Source organism: Typopeltis vanoorti, chromosome 25 (genome assembly GCF_054136105.1).
Source record: "Typopeltis vanoorti isolate ZY-2024b chromosome 25, IOZ_Tvanoo_1.0, whole genome shotgun sequence".
NCBI classification, from domain to species: domain Eukaryota; kingdom Metazoa; phylum Arthropoda; class Arachnida; order Uropygi; family Thelyphonidae; genus Typopeltis; species Typopeltis vanoorti.
In genome coordinates this window covers 41,963,722-41,985,569 of record NC_143573.1, presented here as the reverse complement: position 1 = coordinate 41,985,569, position 21,848 = coordinate 41,963,722, and the positions used below count along the sequence as shown (strand labels likewise).

Here is a 21,848-nt window from a genome sequence, read left to right as displayed (position 1 = left end):
GCACAATACTCAATTTTATCCATTTGAAGGGATACAGACAACACTTTTGCTTCAGACAGCTGTATAAAACAAGCTACTTGATAGAATGACTTGAAATTTCACATGGATACTTATGACAGATGTACCAACTTAGAAAAAAAAAAAAAAATCTTGCCGATAGTGTTGCCATCTATGGTCGAGGCCGAGAACTTTTCAGACCATCCTTTATACAAAGGTCTTCAATCTTGATAGAGACTTGCCTGTGCAAACTGCATTTTCAGTGGCTCTCAACATTGATCACTCAAATGAAGGACATTATGGCTGGGCAAGAATATGATGACAATTTTTAAGCATGGACACCTCGTACCATCGTGTCTTTTTTTTTTTTTTTTCGAAATCCTCGGCACACTTTATTCCTTGTATTTTCCCATTAATTATTAATAGATTGCTTACTTTAAAATACACACTGTTCCAAAAAGATATAAAGTGTTGAACTATATTCATTGGTAATGTACCAAAACATGATAGATAATGAAACACAACCAACAGATGCTGCATTTACACATGTGTAACATATGCAACTGTGTTTCTCGCATGCTCATTAGACAGTGGAATGGTTGAAATCTGAGGTGCTACAGATCTGATTATGGATTTCCAAACATCAATTCTTATTTTGTGTTTTCCACATGGCCAAACAACTTTTCAATTCTTTGCAACAATTTGCTAAGAAATGAAGCAGAAACAGATGAAAAAAGGATACATGATATGCGACAATTTCATAATCAGGGGTGTCCTTGACAGCTAAGCAGTGATTCATGACATAAATGAAGCAAATGTGAAAGCAAGCAGAATGAGTGGCTTGTAATGATTGTGTTGACCAGAATGCCAGATCTGAAAGCAGTTTAGTATGGAAGAATATATAAAAGTGGAATATATAAAAGTGAATATATAAATATATAAAAGTTGAGTGAGATGAAAAAAGAAGATCAAAAGAGTATTGAGACCATGAGTATGTTGCCATGGTATGATAACAGTGAGCTCAGGAGGAGAGCTGTGATTACAAATGATACTGTAAGTACACACTGTAGGAAAAATGGTGTGCACTATGCTGATATATGGGGTGACCTCATTGATGGGCAAAGAGTTTGTAATTGCAAGTATCTACATCCAAAATGATTCAAGTACTTGAATCATTTTGGATGCAGATACTTGGAGAAATTATTGTTCAGTGAAAAAGTACATGTGAATAGTAGTCAGATAGACAGGTATAGGTGGCTACTTGAAATGGATACCTACAATACATTAAGTAGAAACTGTATAAATGACAAACAGAGAGAGAGAGAGAAAATGATAGCTGTTAGTGATGACCCAGGAAATGCAGGGTCATTTGTTTTTTCATGAAAGAAAAGTGTAAAATGTGGATATTGGGATGGGGATGATTTCATTCAAATTCAATTACTAGCCTGGTAGTCAGCTGCCATGCATACACACTGCTGACAAAAGTATTAGGAACGAAGGTGAGGAATTCTTAGCATTGTATGTGTAGTGAAACCACAAATTGAAGACATTAATTAAATAATGGCTGACCGAAAGATATTATTACAGGAATAGAATGTGATGGGACAGACACAAAAGGTAGGTGAGTACTAATGATTGCAAAGAAATTAAATCCAACCAGAGAAGAAATACTCAATGGTGGCAGTAGTATGAACAATACAGAAAATGAGGTTTAAGGTCAAATGCTTGGCCAGAAGTGTGAGACAGAAGGTAACAGGATAGAATACACAACTGGGTGTTACTACAGACCAGAATAATCAAAAGAGGACAAATTGTTCTGGAGGCTATTGAAAAAAAACTGAGAAATGGAGGAAAGAGTACTGTAAAAGGAATCAAGATATCTTAGATATCCGAAAATAAAGATATCTTAGATATCTGGAGTAATTAGTTTGAAAGACTGTTAAACAAAAGAAGCAGTGAAAAACTATACTAGAAAATGTTCAAGAAGAATACATATCAATACTTGAGGTAAAAAAAGCCATCAAAAACTTGAAAAGTGGAAAGGCAGCTAAGGCAGATGATATTTGAACAAAAATGCTTAATTATGGAGGCATAAAGGGTTTGCAGTATCTACACTGCATAATTCAGAGGGCCTGGTGAGAAGGTCAAATTTCAGATGATTGGAATAGAGCTCTCATAGTTCCCATCTATAAAAAAGAATATTAAAGCTTAATGTGAAAATTACAGCTGTACTTAATGTTTCTGGTAAGATTTATGCAACCATATTTCAAAAGTGGTTGAGAAAGAATGGTGGAAGAGAAACTTGGAGAAGGACAAGCTGGGTGCATGCCAAACAGAGATTGTCAAGACCAGATTTTCACTCTACAACAAACAGTTGAGAAATCATGGGAATAGGACAAGGATCTGTACTTTAGTTTTGTAGATCTGGAAAAGACATGACATATGACAAAGTTCCCAGAGAAAAGCTTTTCAAAACACTACAATTATATAGAGTAAATGAAACATTATACAGAGCAAGACATAGTCTATATCTAATTGTCAGTCAAGCCATTAGAATTAAAGGAAATACAGAAAGATTGCTTGATGTAAAATCAGGGGTAAAACAATGATGCACATTATCTCCACTCTTATTCATCATCTATATGGATCACATCATGAAAGAAACTAACATTAAGTTTGAACTTAGACTTCAACATGTCAAACTTAGTTCTTTGCTTTATGCAGATAATGTTGTACTCCTGGAGACTTGCACATCTAGTGTAAGTCTCCAGGATTCTCTAACTAAATTGAATAGCAGCTGTAACAAATTTGGCATGAAAATCATCAATAAAAAGACCAAAGCTATGAAAATAGGCAGGAGAATAGAAAACATTCTGCATTCTGAATGGAGATTGTATAGAACAAGTAAAACATTTCAGCTATTTAGGCACATGTTTTAGTGAAGATGGCAAATTAAATAGACAACAGAATAAGAAAAGTATGATTTGTAGCCAGTTGAATAAATTTATATGGAATAAGAGAGAAATTAGCCAAAATACCAAACTAGCAGTATACAAGACAATGCTCAAACCATAAGTTATGGATCTGAGAGTTGGGTAAGAAATAAAGCAATCAATCAAAGACTAGAGACTACAGATATAAGCGTTCTGATAAAAATTAGGGGAGTCAACCAATGGCAGAATCATATAAAAATTAAGATATTAGAAAGGAACTTGACTTTGTTAGCATTAAAAATTGTGTCTGCTGACACAATTTTGAAGCACTGGTCAGACCACACTTGGATTACTATGCTCAGATTTGAACATCTGGTTTTCAATGTGATGTAGAAACATTGGAGAGGGTCAAGAGAAGAGCAACTAAGACAATATCAGGACTCTGGTATGCTGGCTATGGAGAAGGTTGAAGAAATGTGGAATGCAGAGTTTGGTGGATAGGAGGAAAAGAGATGATATGATAGAGACATTTAAGTTAGTGAGGGCATTTTATTGAATTAATCCAGAGGGAATTATAACCCCTCTTTACCATACTCATACACAACTTCCAGAAGCCATCTCTGGAAGTTGCGTATGAGTATGGTAAAGAGGGGTGTGAGAATATGTTTTTTACACGGAGAATTGTCAGTGAATGGAATGCATTACCAGAATATGTTGTTAATGCAGGGAGTAGTAAGGATTTTAAGATTCAATGTGATAGATTTGTTGTCAGTTGAATGAACCTCTCATGAGTCTACAACTCCATGGAGTGTATAATGATAATAATAGTGTACTAATATCTTGTATTAAGTGATATGTGTTCATCATCATACCAGGATATGTACCCTGAAGGATTGTTATATAATACTATAATAGTACTACACAATTAAATTCACATTATTACTAGCTTCCTATCAGCAATTTCCTTCCAAATTAATCTGTCATTTGTCAGTCTCCAATATTGTCAAAATCTTAGAAGTCAGTCTTCTAGGAAATGCTGATAGTATTAATCCACCTAGATCTTGGTCTTCTTTTTTTTTAATCTTACTCCTGCCATCTGGCAGCAATCCTAGTAATTTGACACTTAGCTGATCAACTGCACAATTAACATGTTCGCTGCCATGCTACTTCGGCATAGTCTGTTCCCATACGGCGAGCAATTTCACTTCTTCAAGGTCAGTACGGTAATCTCGTTGCCAGCGGTAAGCGTCATACGAGTATATTCGTAGTTGGCTTGTGCAGAGCATATACCATCTATGAGAATACACAGTTTTGATGCTAGCTCCACAAGCCAAGCATTTTCACTTCTTCAAGGTCAGTACAGTAATCTCGTTGCCGGCGGTAAGGGTCATACGAGTATACTCGTAGTTGGCAGCGAACGTGTTAAACAGTGGCAAAAATAATAATTTAAATATTGAATGTGTAATTAACTTTAATAAAATTTAAACTGGTCATTAAAATTCCCAATTTAAGTAGTTTGAGCATTTAAATAGAAAATGAGGTACATGATTATAAAACAAGCATTTGAACAAAACTAGCAGAGAATTCATAAGACCAAGGAATGAATGAATTGCTGTGATCAATAAATAAAACATTTGCATAGAAAAACTGTTGATAGGTAACTAGTAATGAAATCTTAGTTATGTCAGACTATCACAGCATTCTGTAAATTCATAAAAAGATGATGATGATCCCTCCCCCCAAAAAAAAGAGTATGCATCTACAAATTCTATAAACAAAAATTCTTACTCATTGCTCTTGCTCCAGACTCAGATCTTCCTGTTGTACCAGCATTCCTCATAACTGATATATTTTGAAAGGCAGCATTGCCATTTAAATTTGAAGGCCTCCTGTATCCATTAATTGTCCCACAACAATGAATTGTACAAGTAGGCTGTGATGAATAATTGTCCATGCAGTTAGGATGAGTGCCAATTATTCGAGGTTTCAAGATAGGTATGGATGTTGGTACAAAGCGAATAGTTGATGTAAAAAGTGCTTGTTTTAATGTAGAGGTATCATTCTCATCCAGGATATCATCTGCTTAAAAAAGAAAAAGAAAGAATTTTAAAACTTTTTTTTAGAATACTGAAAATAAAAGATCATTATCTAAATCTTTCACTTAATGTTATATTTTATAATGAAATTTTAATATACTCCTTACATGGGACTTAAATCATTTTTCTAGAAAGATGGTACATAATCTACTCACAATTCTGATTTTGTTCATCAAATTTTCCATTAACCTTAACTATCAAAATCTCATGTTTACTCTCTTTCTCTCTCATATTTGCCCTTTACTTTGCTGCAAAATAAATGGCAAATAGCAGAAATATATTTTACATCTACTATATAAATGAGTTCATTTTCACTTCATAAAAGAGCAATTTATTTTTTGAGCATTTTTTTTACATTTCTATTTGTTGTATTAAAGACAATATTACTTTTTGTTTTGCTAAAGAAGTAGCAAAATCTATTTAATCATCCAACATGTAGACATTGACCAAAACATGAGTGGGAGTGTAGTATATGACTGAAATAAAATGGATATGAATCAAAGTGTATGCTATCAATCATCTTGATTAAGAAGTATATTATGATAATCCTACATACCCAGGAGAACACATAACAGGAATAACTCATGTTCATTGCTGCATCTGAGATCTCATAACCCACAAGTTAGTGAATAAATGAAATGCACCTAGTTCCTTATATAGCAGTATATGTAAGGAACTATACATTTCTTATATATATTGCATGAGAAAAGCACATTAAACCAAACGGATATGTAATACACTATATATTTTTATCAAATAATGATATATATTTTGTTAAATGTCCATATTGCAATATACGGATTTTTCTTTATTAGTAGAAATTATTATTATTATTATTATTACATCGTCCATGGAGTTGGCAGACTCATCGTGGGAGGTTCGTTCAACTGACAACATACTTATCATATTGCATCTTAAAATCCTTAACACTAATTGCATTAACAACACATTCTAGTAATGCGTTCCATTCACTTACAACTTCTTCTTCTGCAGCTTCTCCCACTTAAGTGGGGTCACTGTTGATGATGAGTCTTCTCCACATCCTCCTGTCTTGGGCTGTCACCACATCCAAGTTCTTCATCCTCAAGTCCTCTTCTACCAGCTCCCTCCATCTCTTCTTTGGCCACCCATGCTTCCTCCTTCCTTGCACATCCATTTGCATGACCCTTCTTCCCACATATTCGTCCTCCCTCCTCATCACATGATCAAACCATCTCAACCTTGCCTCCTGTATCTTCGCTCCTAAGTTCGTAACTTTCACTGTTCCCCTCACATAATCATTTCTCAGACGATCCTTTCTGGTCACACTGCACATCCACCTAAGCATTCTCATCTCTGCTACTTCCATCCTGCTGATGTTATTTTTCCTCAGGGCCACAGTTTCTATAGCATACGTCATAGCTGGCCGCACTACTGTCCTATAGATTTTGCCTTTCAGATTGATCGGCACCCTCTTATCGCATAACACTCCAGCCATCTCCCTCCAGTTCCTCCAACCCGCTTGTATCCTGCATCCCACTTCCTTCTCAGCTCCTCCATCTTCTTCCACTGTTGAACCTAAGTATCTAAAGTCCCTCACCTTCCTGATGACATTTCCTTCCAGCTCCAGATCTGTCTCCTGGCCGCTGCCTGCTGTGCAACACATATACTCTGTCTTACTTCTGCTCAGTCTCATACATCTTTATTCCATTACTTTTCTCCATCTTTCCAGTTTAGTTCCCACTTCTTCTCTTGAATCTGTACACAGCAAGATGTCATCTGCATACATTGTCCAAGGCACATCTTCTCTCACCTCCTCCGTCACTACCTCCAACACAATGTTAAACAGAAACGGACTTAAAGCTGACCCTTGATGCAAGCCAACTGGTACTTGAAAACTTTCTGTCTGTCCCAGACAGATCTGAACACTTGTCACATTTCTGTACATCTCCGCACCAACCTGACATATTTCTCCGGAACCTTCTTCTCCCTCAGACACCTCCAGACTTCTTGCCTTGGCACTCTATCGTATGCTTTCTCCAGATCAATAAATGCCAGATGTAGCTCCCGTTGTTTCTCTTGAAACTTTTCCATCATCTGCTGTAACCCAAAGATAGCATCTGTTGCTGATCTACCAGGCATGAAGCCAAATTGTTCCTTTGCAATCTCCACCTCCTTCCTCAATCTTCCATCAAGAACCCTTTCTAGGATTTTCATTGTGTGGGACATCAACTTTATTCCTCTGTAATTTTTACAGTCTTGTGCATCCCCTTTACCCTTGTAGATGGGGACAATAGTACTCTCCCTCCATTCCTCAGGTATATTTTCCTGTTGGCAAACTTTCATGAACAGGTCCCACAGCAGGTCAATTCCCTCTTCCCCCAGTGCCTTCCATGCCTCCACTGGAATCCTGTCGGGGCCGACCGATTTTCCATTCCTCATCCTCTTCATGGCCTCCGTCACTTCCACTCTACTGATGTTCTGCACCATCTTCTCTGTAAGTCCTTGCATTTTCCTCATTCAAAAGTCCCTCAAAGTATATTCTCCACCTGTTTCTTATGTCCACATTCCTCCATAATACTCTTCCTTCAGCATCTTTGATCTGCCTCACATGTAAGATGTCCTTTGCTGCTTTATTTCTACATTTTGCTAGTTGGTAAATTTTTCTCTGTCCTTCCTTTGTTTCTAATTGATCATACAGATCTTGATATGCCATGGCCTTTGCATGTGCCACAACTCTCTTGGCTTCTTGCTTTCTCTCTCTGTACACCTCTCTGTCCTCTTCCACTCTTGACTCATGCCACTTCTGCTTTGCCTTCCTCTTAGCTGTCACTGTCACTTGTACATTATTATTCTACCACCAACCCTCCTTCTGCTCTCTAATCTTTCCAGATGTCTCACCAAGCACCTCGATTGCACAGCTCAGAATTACCTTTGAATTATGTTTCCATCTTGTACACTTTCCAGTCCATCCGAAATCCTCTCTAACACCCTCTCCCTAAAACGATTCCTCACATTCTCTTCTTTTAAGCGAAACCACTTAATTGTCTTCATCCCATGGCTTCCAGAGGTTCTTATCTTCGATCTTATTTTAAAGTCTGTGCACAGCAGTCAGTGTTGCTGTGCCACTTGATCTGTTGGAATTACTTTACAATTTGTCACAACCTTAAGATGTTTTCTTCTAGTCAAAATGTAGTCAATTTGTGAACTGTTGTTATCACTCCTAAATGTTATAAAATGTTCTTCCCTCTTGTAGAAAAACGAGTTCACAATTGCCAGATCAAACGCTACTGCAAAGTCCACAAACCCTCTCTCCTTCCTGGTTCATCATTCCCACTCCGTAGCCACCATGCACCCTTTCACAGTCTCTATTCTGTCTCCCTATGTGTTCATTCAAGTCTCCTCTGACAATCACCATCTCGTTTTCTTCCAGTTCCCTCATTTCTTCATCTAACACGTTCCAGAACTCATCTTTCTCCTCTGCTGTACAGCCAACTTGCGGGGCATATACACATAATACGACCACCTGCTCTTCTCCGAGACCCAATTTCCTTCACATGATCGTGTCGTTCTTTCTACCCACTTCCAGTATTCGCTCTTCATTCTGTCACACACCACAATTCCTACACCATTTCTTCCCTCGTTATTCGCTCCAGAGTAGAACAATTTATATCCATCTCCCAGTTCCTTTGCCTTTCCCCCCTTCCACCTTGTCCCCTGCACACACAAAATGTCCAACTTCCTCTTCCTCATCATATCTGCCACTTCCCTTCCAGTCATGCTTCCAACATTCAGTGTTCCCACTTGCAACATTCTCTCCACCTGCTGGGCTCGCTTCTTTAACCACACCCACCCTTGATGCGGTAGCCCTCATCCACTTATCGCAGCTGTAGGGCGATGTGGCTGCGCATCGCTTAAAGGGTACACCCTAGCCCTTATATCATTTTCTCTTACTCATATCATAGCTAGAGCTGGCAGTGAAGTTTTACGACCGGATGCCCTTCCTGACATCAACCCTTGCCATTTATCTGGGCTTGGGACCGGCATTTATTGAGGCTAGCTTGACTCCTTCAGTGGCTGCATAAGACGAAATAACTTAGCAAGATTCACCTTAGGAAAGATTATAATAAATATAATATAATAAATAAAAAATAACTTAGGAAAGATTCACCCCTAGCCCTCGAATACTCTAATAGCATCAGGGGGAAGGAGCAAGGAGAGGAGAAAGAAGCAAAGAAAGAAGGGGAGGGACCAGTCTACAGAACAATATAACAGATGTATATTACATGAAGTAAGACATGGTCCAGCATCTGGTACCTCGGGTTTGCCATGCCCGTACTCACTAAAGTGAGCCCTTGAGGTAATATTTATAATCTCATCTGGATTAATCCAATAAAATCTTCTCAATAACTTAAATATCTCTATCATATCACCTATTTTCCTCCTATCCACCAAACTCTCCACATTATTTGAACTTCCTTCCATAGCCAGCAGTCTGAAGTCCTGATATTATCTTAGTCACTCACCTCTGGATCCTCTCCAATGTCTCCACATCACACTGAAAACCAGGTGACCAGATCTGAGCACAATAGTCCAAGGGTAGTCTGACCAGTGCTTTGTACAGTGGCACAACCTCTTCCTTATCCCTACATATTAGAATACTTCATATCAGAGCAGCACTACAATGTGCAGCATTTGCAACACTAGCAATATGTCCTCTAAACTTCAGTCTACTGTCAACCATCACTCCCAAATCTCTAATCTCATCCAATTCCTGCAGTACGGCACCAACAGTATAGTACACTGTCTAATATTTCTGCACTCCAAAATGCAACACCTTGCACTTATTGTATTAAAACTACAGTCCCACTCCTTTGTCCAAGTCAAAAATCTATTCATATCTTCCAGAAGGGAATTAACATCAGCAGTACTACTTATAATTCTTCCCAACTTGGCATCTGATTCTTCCAATTCTCCTAATTTGCCTTTCTATATATCACAAGGCATCATTTACACTAGTATGATATATGCTGAGAAAAGTGCCCATTCAATAATTCCACTATATCCTTTGCAGCTGTTATTCTGCTGCTGTGACTAAGTACCAGTGTCAACCCGCCATAATTATTCTTTTCTTGCTTGCCATATAGTGGAAAAATTCCCTTGAGTTTATTTTGGCCTGACCAGCCAATTTCCTCTCATACTGAACCTTTTCTTTCTTTACCATGCTTGTCACCTTTCTAGCCTGCACTTTATACTCTTCATGGATCCGACAATCACCACCAACTGTCTTGTATCTCCTCCATAGCATTTTCTTTTCCACTGCAGCTTGCTTGATTTCACTGTTCATCCATTTCACTCCTACTCTATTTACTTGCTTAACCCTTGGTATGCAGTTATATGGTGCTTTTATCAGATACTGTCCTATGAGTTTTGATGCATTGTCAACATCTTTTCTGCTTAGCTCATCTATGCAATGTACTGATGGTAACTGATTACAGAGCTTCTTATAATCACCTGCCTTCAATAATTTTGTATATTTCTCAATCATATCACTACTTTTTCACCAGTCAATCAATTTTTGTAACCCACAAATCTTCAACTTGTTTTCATAAGGTTCATTCCATAGACCTGCTACCATCTGGATCCTCTCCACCTCATCCTCATCACCAAGAAACCCAGGTGATCAGATCTATGTGGCTCTATAAAAAGGTATAATAACATGCTTGTCTCTACTTATCATGGTATTCTTCAGTAATCAAGTAATATGATGAGCTGCTTTAGCCACTTTTGCAATATGCGCTGTAAACTTTAGCTCTCTACCCAGAAACATACCCAAATTCCTGGCTTCATTTAATTGCCTGGAGTACAGTTCCATCAATGTGGTACACAGCTGGTGATCTTTTCACCCCAAACTCCATAGCCTTTCATGGCTATGGCTGTCTAAAATAATAAATAACAAATAAATATATAAAAATTAAAATATGAGGCATTCTTCTACTGGAGAGAGGATACATAGCAATTTACCCTATGCACCAAACTTTGCAGAGGCCACATAATTAATTTTATGTCTGTGATAAACTCATTTCTTATTACAATGCTGATGCCAAGTCACTGCAATCCAAAATCTGTACACCAGTGAAATATTTAGGAGCATTTACTGGCAACTACTGCTTAAATTCATTCAACAACTACACTTAATCTGCATAATGACAGAGTAGTTAATCCTCCTAGTCTGCTAGATCTGTCAATGGATGTGCATTCTCTGGCTGAGAGAGGTTAATTTCTGAGAGGAAAAAATCCTGCAGCCTCTGTATAACATAAACTAACCCACCTTCCTAAGAGAAAATTTTGTATGTAGTTTTTTTAAACTCAGAATTCTATTTATCATTATTATTTTCATCAGACCTTCACAGTTTCAGAAGACTACTGTGGGAGGTGGCATGGTAATCCGATGTAATCCCGGCCTAATCGAAGCCTTATATATTAGAACAATAACATCCTTATATTCTTTCTTACTTCTTAATTAATTCACAATTAATCCATCAATTAATGTGCGCTAAGCACAATCGCATTAAGCAAATACAATAAACAATAGGCATAATTTTAATTCATCCATCAGTTAGCATAAATTTGAAAAAAAAATTATAAGCTATATTAGAGGATAAAATCATCAAAGTTAATAAAAATCAATTACTTAAATTTTTATTTAATGTCTAAACATTTGATAGTGCTCCTTTTTTACAAAAAAAATAAGTAAAGATGTTTCAATAGTGCTCAACTTTTTCATCTTGTCATGCAATTTGCGATAGCTTGTGAACACTTTATCAAGATTTCCGAGGACTTCGAAGCTTCGTTCCATATCAAGATCAGCATCAAACAAAATTTCCTTAGCATGCTCAATGTGATTGAAAACTAGCTCAAGTTCTTTTGCAGTTAGCTTCTTAGTTGTAACATTATGTGTGTTGAGGCTTAAGTGCCGTGAAGAATTCATGTTAGAGGTTTAATGGAATATTAACAGCACTGAGAAAGGATTAAAACTAATTTTAATACTTCCAATATTTCGTTTCCGTCACAGAGACATCTTCGGCGATTACAAAAACTTTTTTGTAACAGCACACACACACACACACACACACACACACACACACACACACACACACACACACACACACACACACACACACACACACACACAAATACAATACAAAGTGAAACTAAAGTCCTATCTAGGTAGTGTGGCATTGTAGGCCACCTACAAATGCCCATACTCTATGGGTATTTGTAGGTGGCCTGGAATGTAAAGAGGGATCTCTGATAATTAAAGTTTTCCAAATTTTGGGAAGGTTAATGCAACGGTATTTGTTTAAATTAGGTTGATTCCTGAGTGCAGATGCAAATTCAAAGAATAGTCTTTCTTTTTTGAATTTACTATGGTGGAGCATGGTAGTTTTTTTCCAGTTAACATTCTGCAAGATCTTTTCCCTCAAGACATCACACAACTGTTTCATCATTGCCTGAATTCAAATTTCTTCAAATTCAACAACACTGTATACAAACAATTGGAAGGACCAGCCATGGGTAGCCCTCTGTCACCACCATGCACAGCCCTTTTTATGGAAAAACTTGAAAAGGATATTCTTTCCACCATTGTACCAAAACCATCAATTTGGTGGAGATATGTCGATGACGTGTTCATCATCTGGAGAGACACCATGGAAAACCTTCTCGTATTTCTGAACAAAATAAATCAACTCACTACACAATAAGATCAAATTCACTATAGAACTAGAGAAGAACAAAGAACTTCCTTTTCTTGACATCCTAGTGAAGAAAGAAGATAACAATTTCCAACTGTCCATTTACAGGAAACCCACAGATACTGGTAGATATCTACATTATTCATCCAACCATCATAGATCACAAAAACACAGCATCATTCACATGCTCCGTAATAGAGCCTTAAGGTCGATTTCAAAAGAAACAGAGGTACAGAGAGAACTGTCACTAATATCTAACACTCTATCGCTTAATGGATACCCTTCTAACATTTTAAACAAATGGCTATTTAAAGATAACCACCAACAACGTGTTACAGTACCCCAATATGTGTCCACAGCTGTCATTCCATATATTAATTCAGTTTCCACAAAATTGGCAAGAATGTTAAAAGCTCATAACATCAGAGTGGTTTTTAAACCAACTACCATGATCAGACAAATCTTAGGATCACCTAAAGATGAGGTACCTTTCTTCAAATGTCCTGGAGTATATGAAATTCCATGCACGTGTGGCCTTTCTTACACTGATCAGACTTCGAGAAGTTTTGAAATAAGACAGAAGGAACATGTGGGGGATGTTAATCATAATAGAATCATCACATCTGGTTTAGCACATCATTTCTCAACATCAAATCACGTTATAGATTGGAAAAACAGTTCTATGCCTTACATTGAGAATGACTACAGATACAGAACTTTAAAAGAAGCAGCTGTGGTATTACGCACAGGCAATAATTTAAATAGAAATCAGGGCATTGTTCTTAAAGACATATGGAAAAATCTCATCATCTCTCTCAGTTCAACAGAATTACAATATGCAAACAACTACAAAACACGTGGTCATGTACCGGTATCTGACTGAAACTTTCGAACACATGCACGCCTTCCAACAGAATAATCAAATGTAACGGCCTAACAGTTACTAAAGTGTATGTTTTTTGAAATGTAACTCAATGCATTTGTTTTCACACCAGTTCAGCCTTGAAACTGCTAGACAGTGGCTAGTGAAACTTGTTGGCTCTTTGTATATATATTTTATCATTTATCTTCTGGTCTTTTAATAATAAAATTTATTTATTTTACACTACCATGCTATTAACTTCACCAATTTCTTTCATACTCTTGTTTATATTTCATCCGCTATCACTTATTCAACTACATTCTCTACAACACTCTCAATTTCATACCTTTCATCATTAACGATTGTAACTTCATTTTCCCACTTCCAACAATGCTCGCGTTTCTGGTACTTGCTCACAAACATTTCAAATAAACTCTCTCTCGATTCTCACTTTCATGCTATAAGCCATTCACTATTGGTAACAAGTATGTAGAAAACGTAATAATTGCATGAAATACTTGTGTTAAACTCTTTAAACAAGGACATCTTGGCCATCACTGTTCTTGTCTGCATTGGCACTACATAAAACACTGTTTACACAATATATGAAATATTTTTATGAGTATAATGCTTAAAACTTTTTTTTGTATGTATTTTTTCAACTCAGAATCCTTTTTATATGAAGTGTTTTTATGAGTATAGTGTTTATAACTATGCAATGCCAGCACCTTCTATCCCCAATTTTCAATAAAATAAAACTTACCATGAGCTTTATTTCCAAATGTATTTGACTTCACAGTTGATTCTGATAAAGAACTGGTGCTAGTATTACCTCCTGTAGGTACAGTAGCAAAAGGTGCTGAAGCAGCATTATGTGCAGTATAATTATCCACAGAAGCAACTTTAGATCTATGAAATGAAAAAAATTATAATCATTATTAAAAATAAAAAAATAAAATCCCTCAGTATTCAAGAAAAGAAACAATCATTGTAGACCCTACAATGTACATGCGAGAGAGGAGAAAGAGAGAGAGAACATAAAATGAAGAATGGAGAAGAATATACAGGTAACTCTTATTATATGTGCTTTCATTTTCCATGTTTTTGATATATGTGGTTTCATTTCTGTACATAAGGATTATCACCGATTCAAGGTCGTGGAAGATTTCCACATATGTGTCTTGTGTCCATACTGCTTTTTTTGGTCTATGCAGTATTGTCTTTATCTCTAAATATGAAGATCTGACAAAAGATGAAAGCAACTAACCCCATCTGCTGCAAGTTGTGGTGGGTAGTTCAACCACAAGAAGAGTCCCTATGCATTCTACAATCTCAACACGACCGGTGAAGCTGCAGCTACATATCACATTGCCGCTGAAGAAATTCAGCGGCAATGTGATCTGTAAAGATCATTTAAGATCTTTTCAAAACAAAGATAGCAGGAGGAGATCATACATCAAAGAAGGTGTTTAACCTACATGAAACGGGCATATTTAGGAAGCATATGCCTAGTCATACCTACACATTCACTGAAGAAAAGACGAGGCTTCAATTTAAAGCTGCCAAAGTCCACTGCATGTTGCTTTCAAAGCAATGCTTCTGGACTACAAAACAAGACTTCTCATCTTTCATGATGTATCACTCGGAAAAACCCATAGTCACTGAAGGTATATATAAAGGCAAGACTGTCTATTGTTTGGAGAGCATATAAGAAGGAGTGGATAACATAACTGATTTTCAAGAGAGTTACACTTATTAATCTCAAAAATAAAGAACTACTTTAATAGTTATTTGCTTTATACATACTGAATATTTTATTTACTACTCTTATGCCTTAATATATATGAAAATTCCCTGTATATAATGAGAGTCACCTGTATATCATTGGAAAAAGGTCTGGTTTACTTAATGGAAGGAGAAACAGAAACCTGCAAAATTTCATTTAGTGGATAAGATTTTCAAATTATACTGTTCCATATTGATATTTTTATATACTGTGGAATAAATAAGGTCATTCCAAATGAAATTATTGGGGTGGGGGGGGACTGGTGCTGCATCATTTGTGATTTTCATGAAAGCAAGTTATTTTGTTACCTTCCCTTTAATGGATGAAAATATTGTTTTAAGATTTTGCCTAGCATCTTATTAATTATTACAGCCATTTTTATTTAGATGATCCACAGAATTTTCACAATTTTGGAGGGTTTAAAATTAAATTGTAACTTATCTTCAGATTATCCAATTTTTGATTTTTTACCACAGCTTTAATGATCAATGTGTACTTTGTAATTTTTATGCATTTCAGACACTAATTTTTTTCAAGATGACAGCCACCTTCCTTGGGTATTTGAGTATTCTTTCCCCCAGTTTTTTACTCTATTGTGCAGACCCTAGACTGAATCTGAATGAATATAAGTCTATGATTTTTTTTTATTTCATTTCCACATGTATGCTGGAAATCTTTGTAGGATTGAAGTGCTTCTATGAAAAAATTGCCTTAAAATTTGTAAAAAATTAAAAATTGTTGACTTTGAAGTTCAAGAGATTTATGTTGGGGGACTAAATAAATGTTTGAAATTTTTATGACAGACACTGTTAACATGTGGCTATAAAGCAAAATTGGTTCCATTTTGTCATTTTCATCCCACCAGCCTTTTAAAATGAAGAAAACTGCTTCTCCCTCAAATCTTTCAGCTTATTTAGTACATCTCTTCATCAAGAAAAATTTTAGGGACCTCCTGACTGGTGTGCAGTAAACATATTACATTGCAGAGAGTTTTTCACATATAACAGCATTGATATAAAAGTAGAATAAAACATTTAGAAATATACAATTTTTACTTTTATACCAAGAACACAGTTATTCAGACAATGTAATTTCATACTGCTGAGTTTGCAAAGAGCAGAATGCACTACAATTTAAAATTGTGTTTTGTTTTAATCAATTTTATTTATGGAGGTATAAAAATAACTGGCACATTATTATTATTATTCCTGGGGGAATTACTACTATTTCCAAAAATTTCTGGTGGACAAACCAATCTCCAGCATGCCACTTCTCAGGATGTTTTTATTTTTACAATTTTCTGTTAAAAATGCTGGTTTGCAATTTGCCTCTTAGGTGTAAACTCCTAATGCACAATTTGATGGATGTCAAAAGAACTTTTCACACTGAAATGAACTTGTTTATTATTTTTTCAGACATAAGACTGTTGCTTTATTTCTGTGACATTTTTTTCCCAGTTTGAAATCCGATGCATGTGCATTGTTCTTCAAAGACTGCTATTTTTTGTTGGAGTGATTTGCACAGGGGTAAATATAAAAGCACACTTTACAAGATACAGTATTGCTTCTTAATAACATAAATTGTAACAGAAATAAACAGCAAACAGCCCCAGAAGATTCTATTCTGTGTACACTCAGCAGAGAAGTTACCTGGTAAGAAGGGACATATGTGGAACTAAAAGGAAGGTGCTTCATAATAGAGCTTCACAGTATAAACAACACCAGAAGAGTAAAAAATAAATTTCTTAAATTTACTAATATTTTGCTGGTTTTCTACCCAGCATCTTCAGAGCACAACAATAACTGTGACAAGTACACAGCACTGAATTAAATAAATGTGGAAAACAAGTCATTCTGTAGCTGAAACTGAACTTAATGTTCTTACATAGTATTCTCATGAGCCAAATAACTATAAAGTTAATTTGAAGAAGTGAGGCTATCAGGTCTCAGAATGACAATCTCCCAGTTTTAAACCTGAAGCATGTGCATTGTTCTTCAAAGACTGTTGATGCTGGGAGAGTGCTTCAAAGGTAATGCAAATCCTAAAAATAGTATCTCAGACCTTATAACAACTTCTAATTAGTATCGATGTTTAGCTCCATCAAGCATGGCCTGCCAATCCCAACTTGTCATACAGATGTAATTTTTGTGTTCTTCAAGGTACATATTAACTGATCTGCCAGTATCTCTAAAGTATGCTAAACTGCAGGCGCAAGGAACTTATGCACTCTAGGATGTGTAAGAAGATGAAGTTGATCTTTAGGAGAATGGATGAAGGTAGCTAGCCAAATGAAAAGTTTGAAAGTCGCATGGAGATCACATTTGCAGAGAACTTCAACTATTTTTTATATATTTTTTTATATCATTAATATATAGGATAGGAATGGTTTTGCTGTGATCCTGTGTGTTAGTTGCAGGAGGGATGGGTAGGATGCATGCATTATTTTATTATTTTATATGAGTTGTAGCCATTGGCTAAAAATGTTGTGAAAGTCAAGTTTCAAGGGTTGTGTATTTGAAAAAATAGCCTGACTTGGTATGTATTTTGGAAATGCCATACTGCTGGGAAAGGTGGTGGTGTGATTGCTTATGCAAATACCTTCCTAAGTGAGTGGGTTTTCTGTAAATGGAAAAGGATAATGAGTCATCAGGAAGTCATGTCACTGAGCCAGGACTATTTGTTCAAATGACACAGCCCTTGAAACTGAGCCCAGGCACCTTTGCAAAACCATTTTAGCCAATGGCTACAGCTCAGATAAAACAGATAAAATACTGCATGCACCTTTCCCATTCCTCCTGCAACCAACACACAGAATCACAGCAAAACCATTCCTATCTCATTTATGGATTGGACACTAGAGGACCGTAAGGTGTGTAATGTTGGAAAAGAGCTCAGGAAAAGATAAGTCCTATTTTGAGTAATAATTGGCAATATTTCATGAATTTTAATGTTGTACTATTTATTTTTTATAATAAAATGTGTCCGCATGATTTTTGGTGTGATTTATTAGTTGAAATTGCCTTCTTTAAATAGAACACAATGGTTGTACTCTTAAGTCAACCACATGGCCGTTGACCAGTGCAATTAGGCTAGCGCTGCAAAAATCAAGTGGCATTAAACATAGATTTTTCAAAAATGATTCGATGTCATGAGTGTAATATGTATGCATGACAGAGTGTAAGAGATGTGGAGAGAGAGAGAGAGAGAGAGAGAATGAATGGGAGATGAGAGAAAGCATGGATTTGTAGGAAGTGTGATATATTATTAGATCATGAGGCAATGAATGCGAAACAGACTGAAAAGATAAAAGATGGTATAAATGAAAGAAATGGAAATGAAACAAGTAAAAGTTAGATAAGGGCGAAAAAGAAAGTATGAATGAGGAAACAGAAGTAAGTTGCAGCACAAGTAAGCGATGAACTGAAAACTCAGGACAGTGGTATTGAAGAGACAGAAGTGCTTGGTAGTGGAAACAGTAGTAGTAGTAGTGTTAGAGATGAAGAGGGAACGGGAATGCAAGAAGAACAGGAAAATGGAGGGGAGCCCGGATGGACAGGGAAACATGGCATAGAGAGAGTGAATTTGAAAGTGGCAGTGAATATCTGTATGAAGATGGAGCATATTGCGATGTGGGTGGGGGGAAGTTGAGACTGAGTGGAGACTGATATTTCTGGCATTTGTAAACAAACACAGTAGTTCATTTTTAGGTCTATAACAAGTCCTATCAAAGCCACTTGTCAGTTATGATTTTCCTCACCACACCTGCCCAATCAACTTTATCACCACTTACCATATATATTTGTTTACAAATGCCAGAAATATCAGAAATAAGGGAGATGAAATAGTTTCAGTAATTGAGTTTATTTGCTCCAAAATCATTGGAATAAGTGAAACATAGTTGAATGAAAATGATATTCTAACAGGAAAAGAAAAGATACAGTATTTTTTGCGAGGATAGAAAAGACAAGAAGGGAGGGGTTTAATCCTCTTTATATGCTGCCTAAGATAGTTACCTCTCAAGAACTCGAGAAATTCATTTTCCTTATTATTATGCAGAAGCGACCGATCAAAGGAGGACCCGAATAACACGTAGCTGTTAACAGACCTTCGGAAAAAGATTAGGTAACGTAAAGACCTTTACTATATGTTTGAATGAGACAGAATTTAATGTTAAATTATAGTAAGTGGACAATTCATAGTGGACTATAATAAGAATTTGTGATTTGAGATAGAGTATTTCTACAGAACAAAGGGATGTCAGGAGTGAAATTTTAGCTACATGTGACTGAGATTATATGTGAATTTGTAATTTTGTAGATGATCTATACCAGAATAATAATGAGTTGTGAATGTCTTTAAATGTAGCATGCAATAAGAGTTTGATTTTTTAATGAGTTAGCTAGTTTTAATGTTTTATAGTTTGTGTGTAATTAGCATTTTGATCTTTGAGTGTTTTGTTAAATTAACATTGAGTAACTAACTTAGCAAGAGATTTTGAAAAGTTTAGTATCCTATTCCAATTATAGTTGTAAAGTGTAATTTGTTCCAATAAACAAACATGTTTTGTCGTATATGTCTGACTCATGCCTGATTTCGAGAATTCAAATTACCACTTGCAAAAATTCAGAACCACAGCGGGAGGGAACTTAATGAAGGTATTTTGAGTAATAGATTATTGGCCACGATTGCAATTAGTACCAGTATCTATTTAGTGTATATTAGAATGAATGCAATCAACCTAGGAATATTCCCTGAATTTGAATAAGCACATATTATAGGACTCTGGCTGGCGCAGCAATAAAAAATAAATTTGCCAGTGTTCGAAAAGGAATCATTCCTGGGTGGGGTTGAGTAAGGCATGCTCTTAAGGAAGTATATTAGTATATTATATCAGTGAAGAAAGTAAAGAAAAAATAAGAAAATATAAGAAAAGTAAGTAAGGTAAAATAAATAAAATATAAAACAATGAATAAACGACGAATAAATGGCACCTTTCTAGCACAATATCAATCCTTAACTGAAAATGTCACATTTTTTTATTATTAAAATCAAGGATCTGACATTGTCTAGTGCTTACAACAGTCCCTCTAGCTGAAACTCTTCACTTTTTAATCTGAAGACTTTCCTTCTGACAGTGGTATATGTTTTTTTACCTATTTATGAAAATATGACTTCTATTTTTGAATACTTCCAGAGCTCTAAGTATCTTCAGGGGGTCTAAGTTTTCCTGCTGATCAGATGAAACAAAGGTCACCCAGAGGGTGTTTACCCATGGAGGAATAAGTTCCGGCGCCTGCCACTAAGGAGAATCAAGGTTTAACAGAGTGTTACCTGGCAGTAGAAGCAAACAGATCCATTATCCTGGAAGAATCCTGACAGGGTAGTGAAAGATTCCTCATAGAGTTTACTGAATCATAATAATGTTTTAAAATGTTATAGATTTTTTTGTTCAAACTCTCTCATCACTAAAGGTGAAAACCAATCTGTGCATAATAACAAAATATCTCAGGCATGTATAAGAGCAAAACTTAGTACAAAAAAAAGTAAACGATAAATTAAAAAAAAAGAATTTCAAATTACTTACATTTTCCCTTCATTTAGTAAATTTAGCATTGTAGAAGAAGAATGTCTTTTTTGCCACTCCAAGATGTACAAAGTTGCCATTGCAACTAAACTGTTTAAAGAAAAAAAAAATTAGACACACTGCAATATATATATATACATACACACACATACAGATATCCCTTGCTTAATGGGGTTTTGCTTAACGTGGGATTTGATTAACGCGCCGAAATTAATTGCGGCAATCCCTTAATATATGGGCAAGAGTTTTGATTAACACGCCTTTAACCCTGCAGAGCTCGCAGCTGATCTGACAGATACATGCAAAATGTTTAATATAAATATTCTTACACAATTCAGTGTATAGCTTAGAGGTCACGAGTAGCTGTGCATTCATATGTTACGAGTGATATTCCGCACTGTTTTTTGCTGTCAGTTTGGTTTAACACATTATGTAAAGGTTTGTGATATTTGACAGTAAATTGTAATCTGAGAGACATACAACGACCTCCGATGTCAATATAGTATAGTTTTTTTTTTTTTTTTGTTTTTTTTTTGTTCCATAATTTCTAGATTGTAACTGAAAATAAATAAACTATCAGGTATTACTGAAATAGAGAGCCAAAGGCTTATTTATCATACATGTCCTCTAGGAGATGTGCTGTACATTATGGAAAATACTAAAGAAAGTGATCTGGAGCTTACTCCACCTTTACTACGAGTTGCCCATAAGGTTGCTTATGGTGGGCAACTCGTAGTTTTTATATATTCGGCATGAAACTCTTTTAATTTCTATATTGGGCTAAGAAATAATGTTGGATTCAATATTTATCATGCATGTCCTCTAGGAGATGTGCTTTACATTTATGGAAAATA

At 35.9% G+C, this 21,848-nt stretch overlaps 1 protein-coding gene across 4 annotated transcripts in view; it reads right to left on the bottom strand.

The window, feature by feature from the left end:
• LOC150092685 (uncharacterized) overlaps window positions 1-21,848 on the bottom strand; it is a 491,968-nt gene that overhangs the window by 51,689 nt on the left and 418,431 nt on the right. For 3 of the 4 annotated variants that reach the window (XM_090414354.1, XM_090414357.1, XM_090414358.1), the window contains exons 17-19: window positions 20,995-21,084; window positions 14,388-14,533; window positions 4,719-5,012 (exon numbers count right to left, since the gene is read on the bottom strand). In XM_090414354.1, coding sequence (XP_090270480.1) covers window positions 4,719-5,012; window positions 14,388-14,533; window positions 20,995-21,084 — 530 coding nt within the window. The remainder of the gene's footprint in view (window positions 1-4,718; window positions 5,013-14,387; window positions 14,534-20,994; window positions 21,085-21,848) is intronic. The other variant, XM_090414355.1, reaches the window with a different exon arrangement.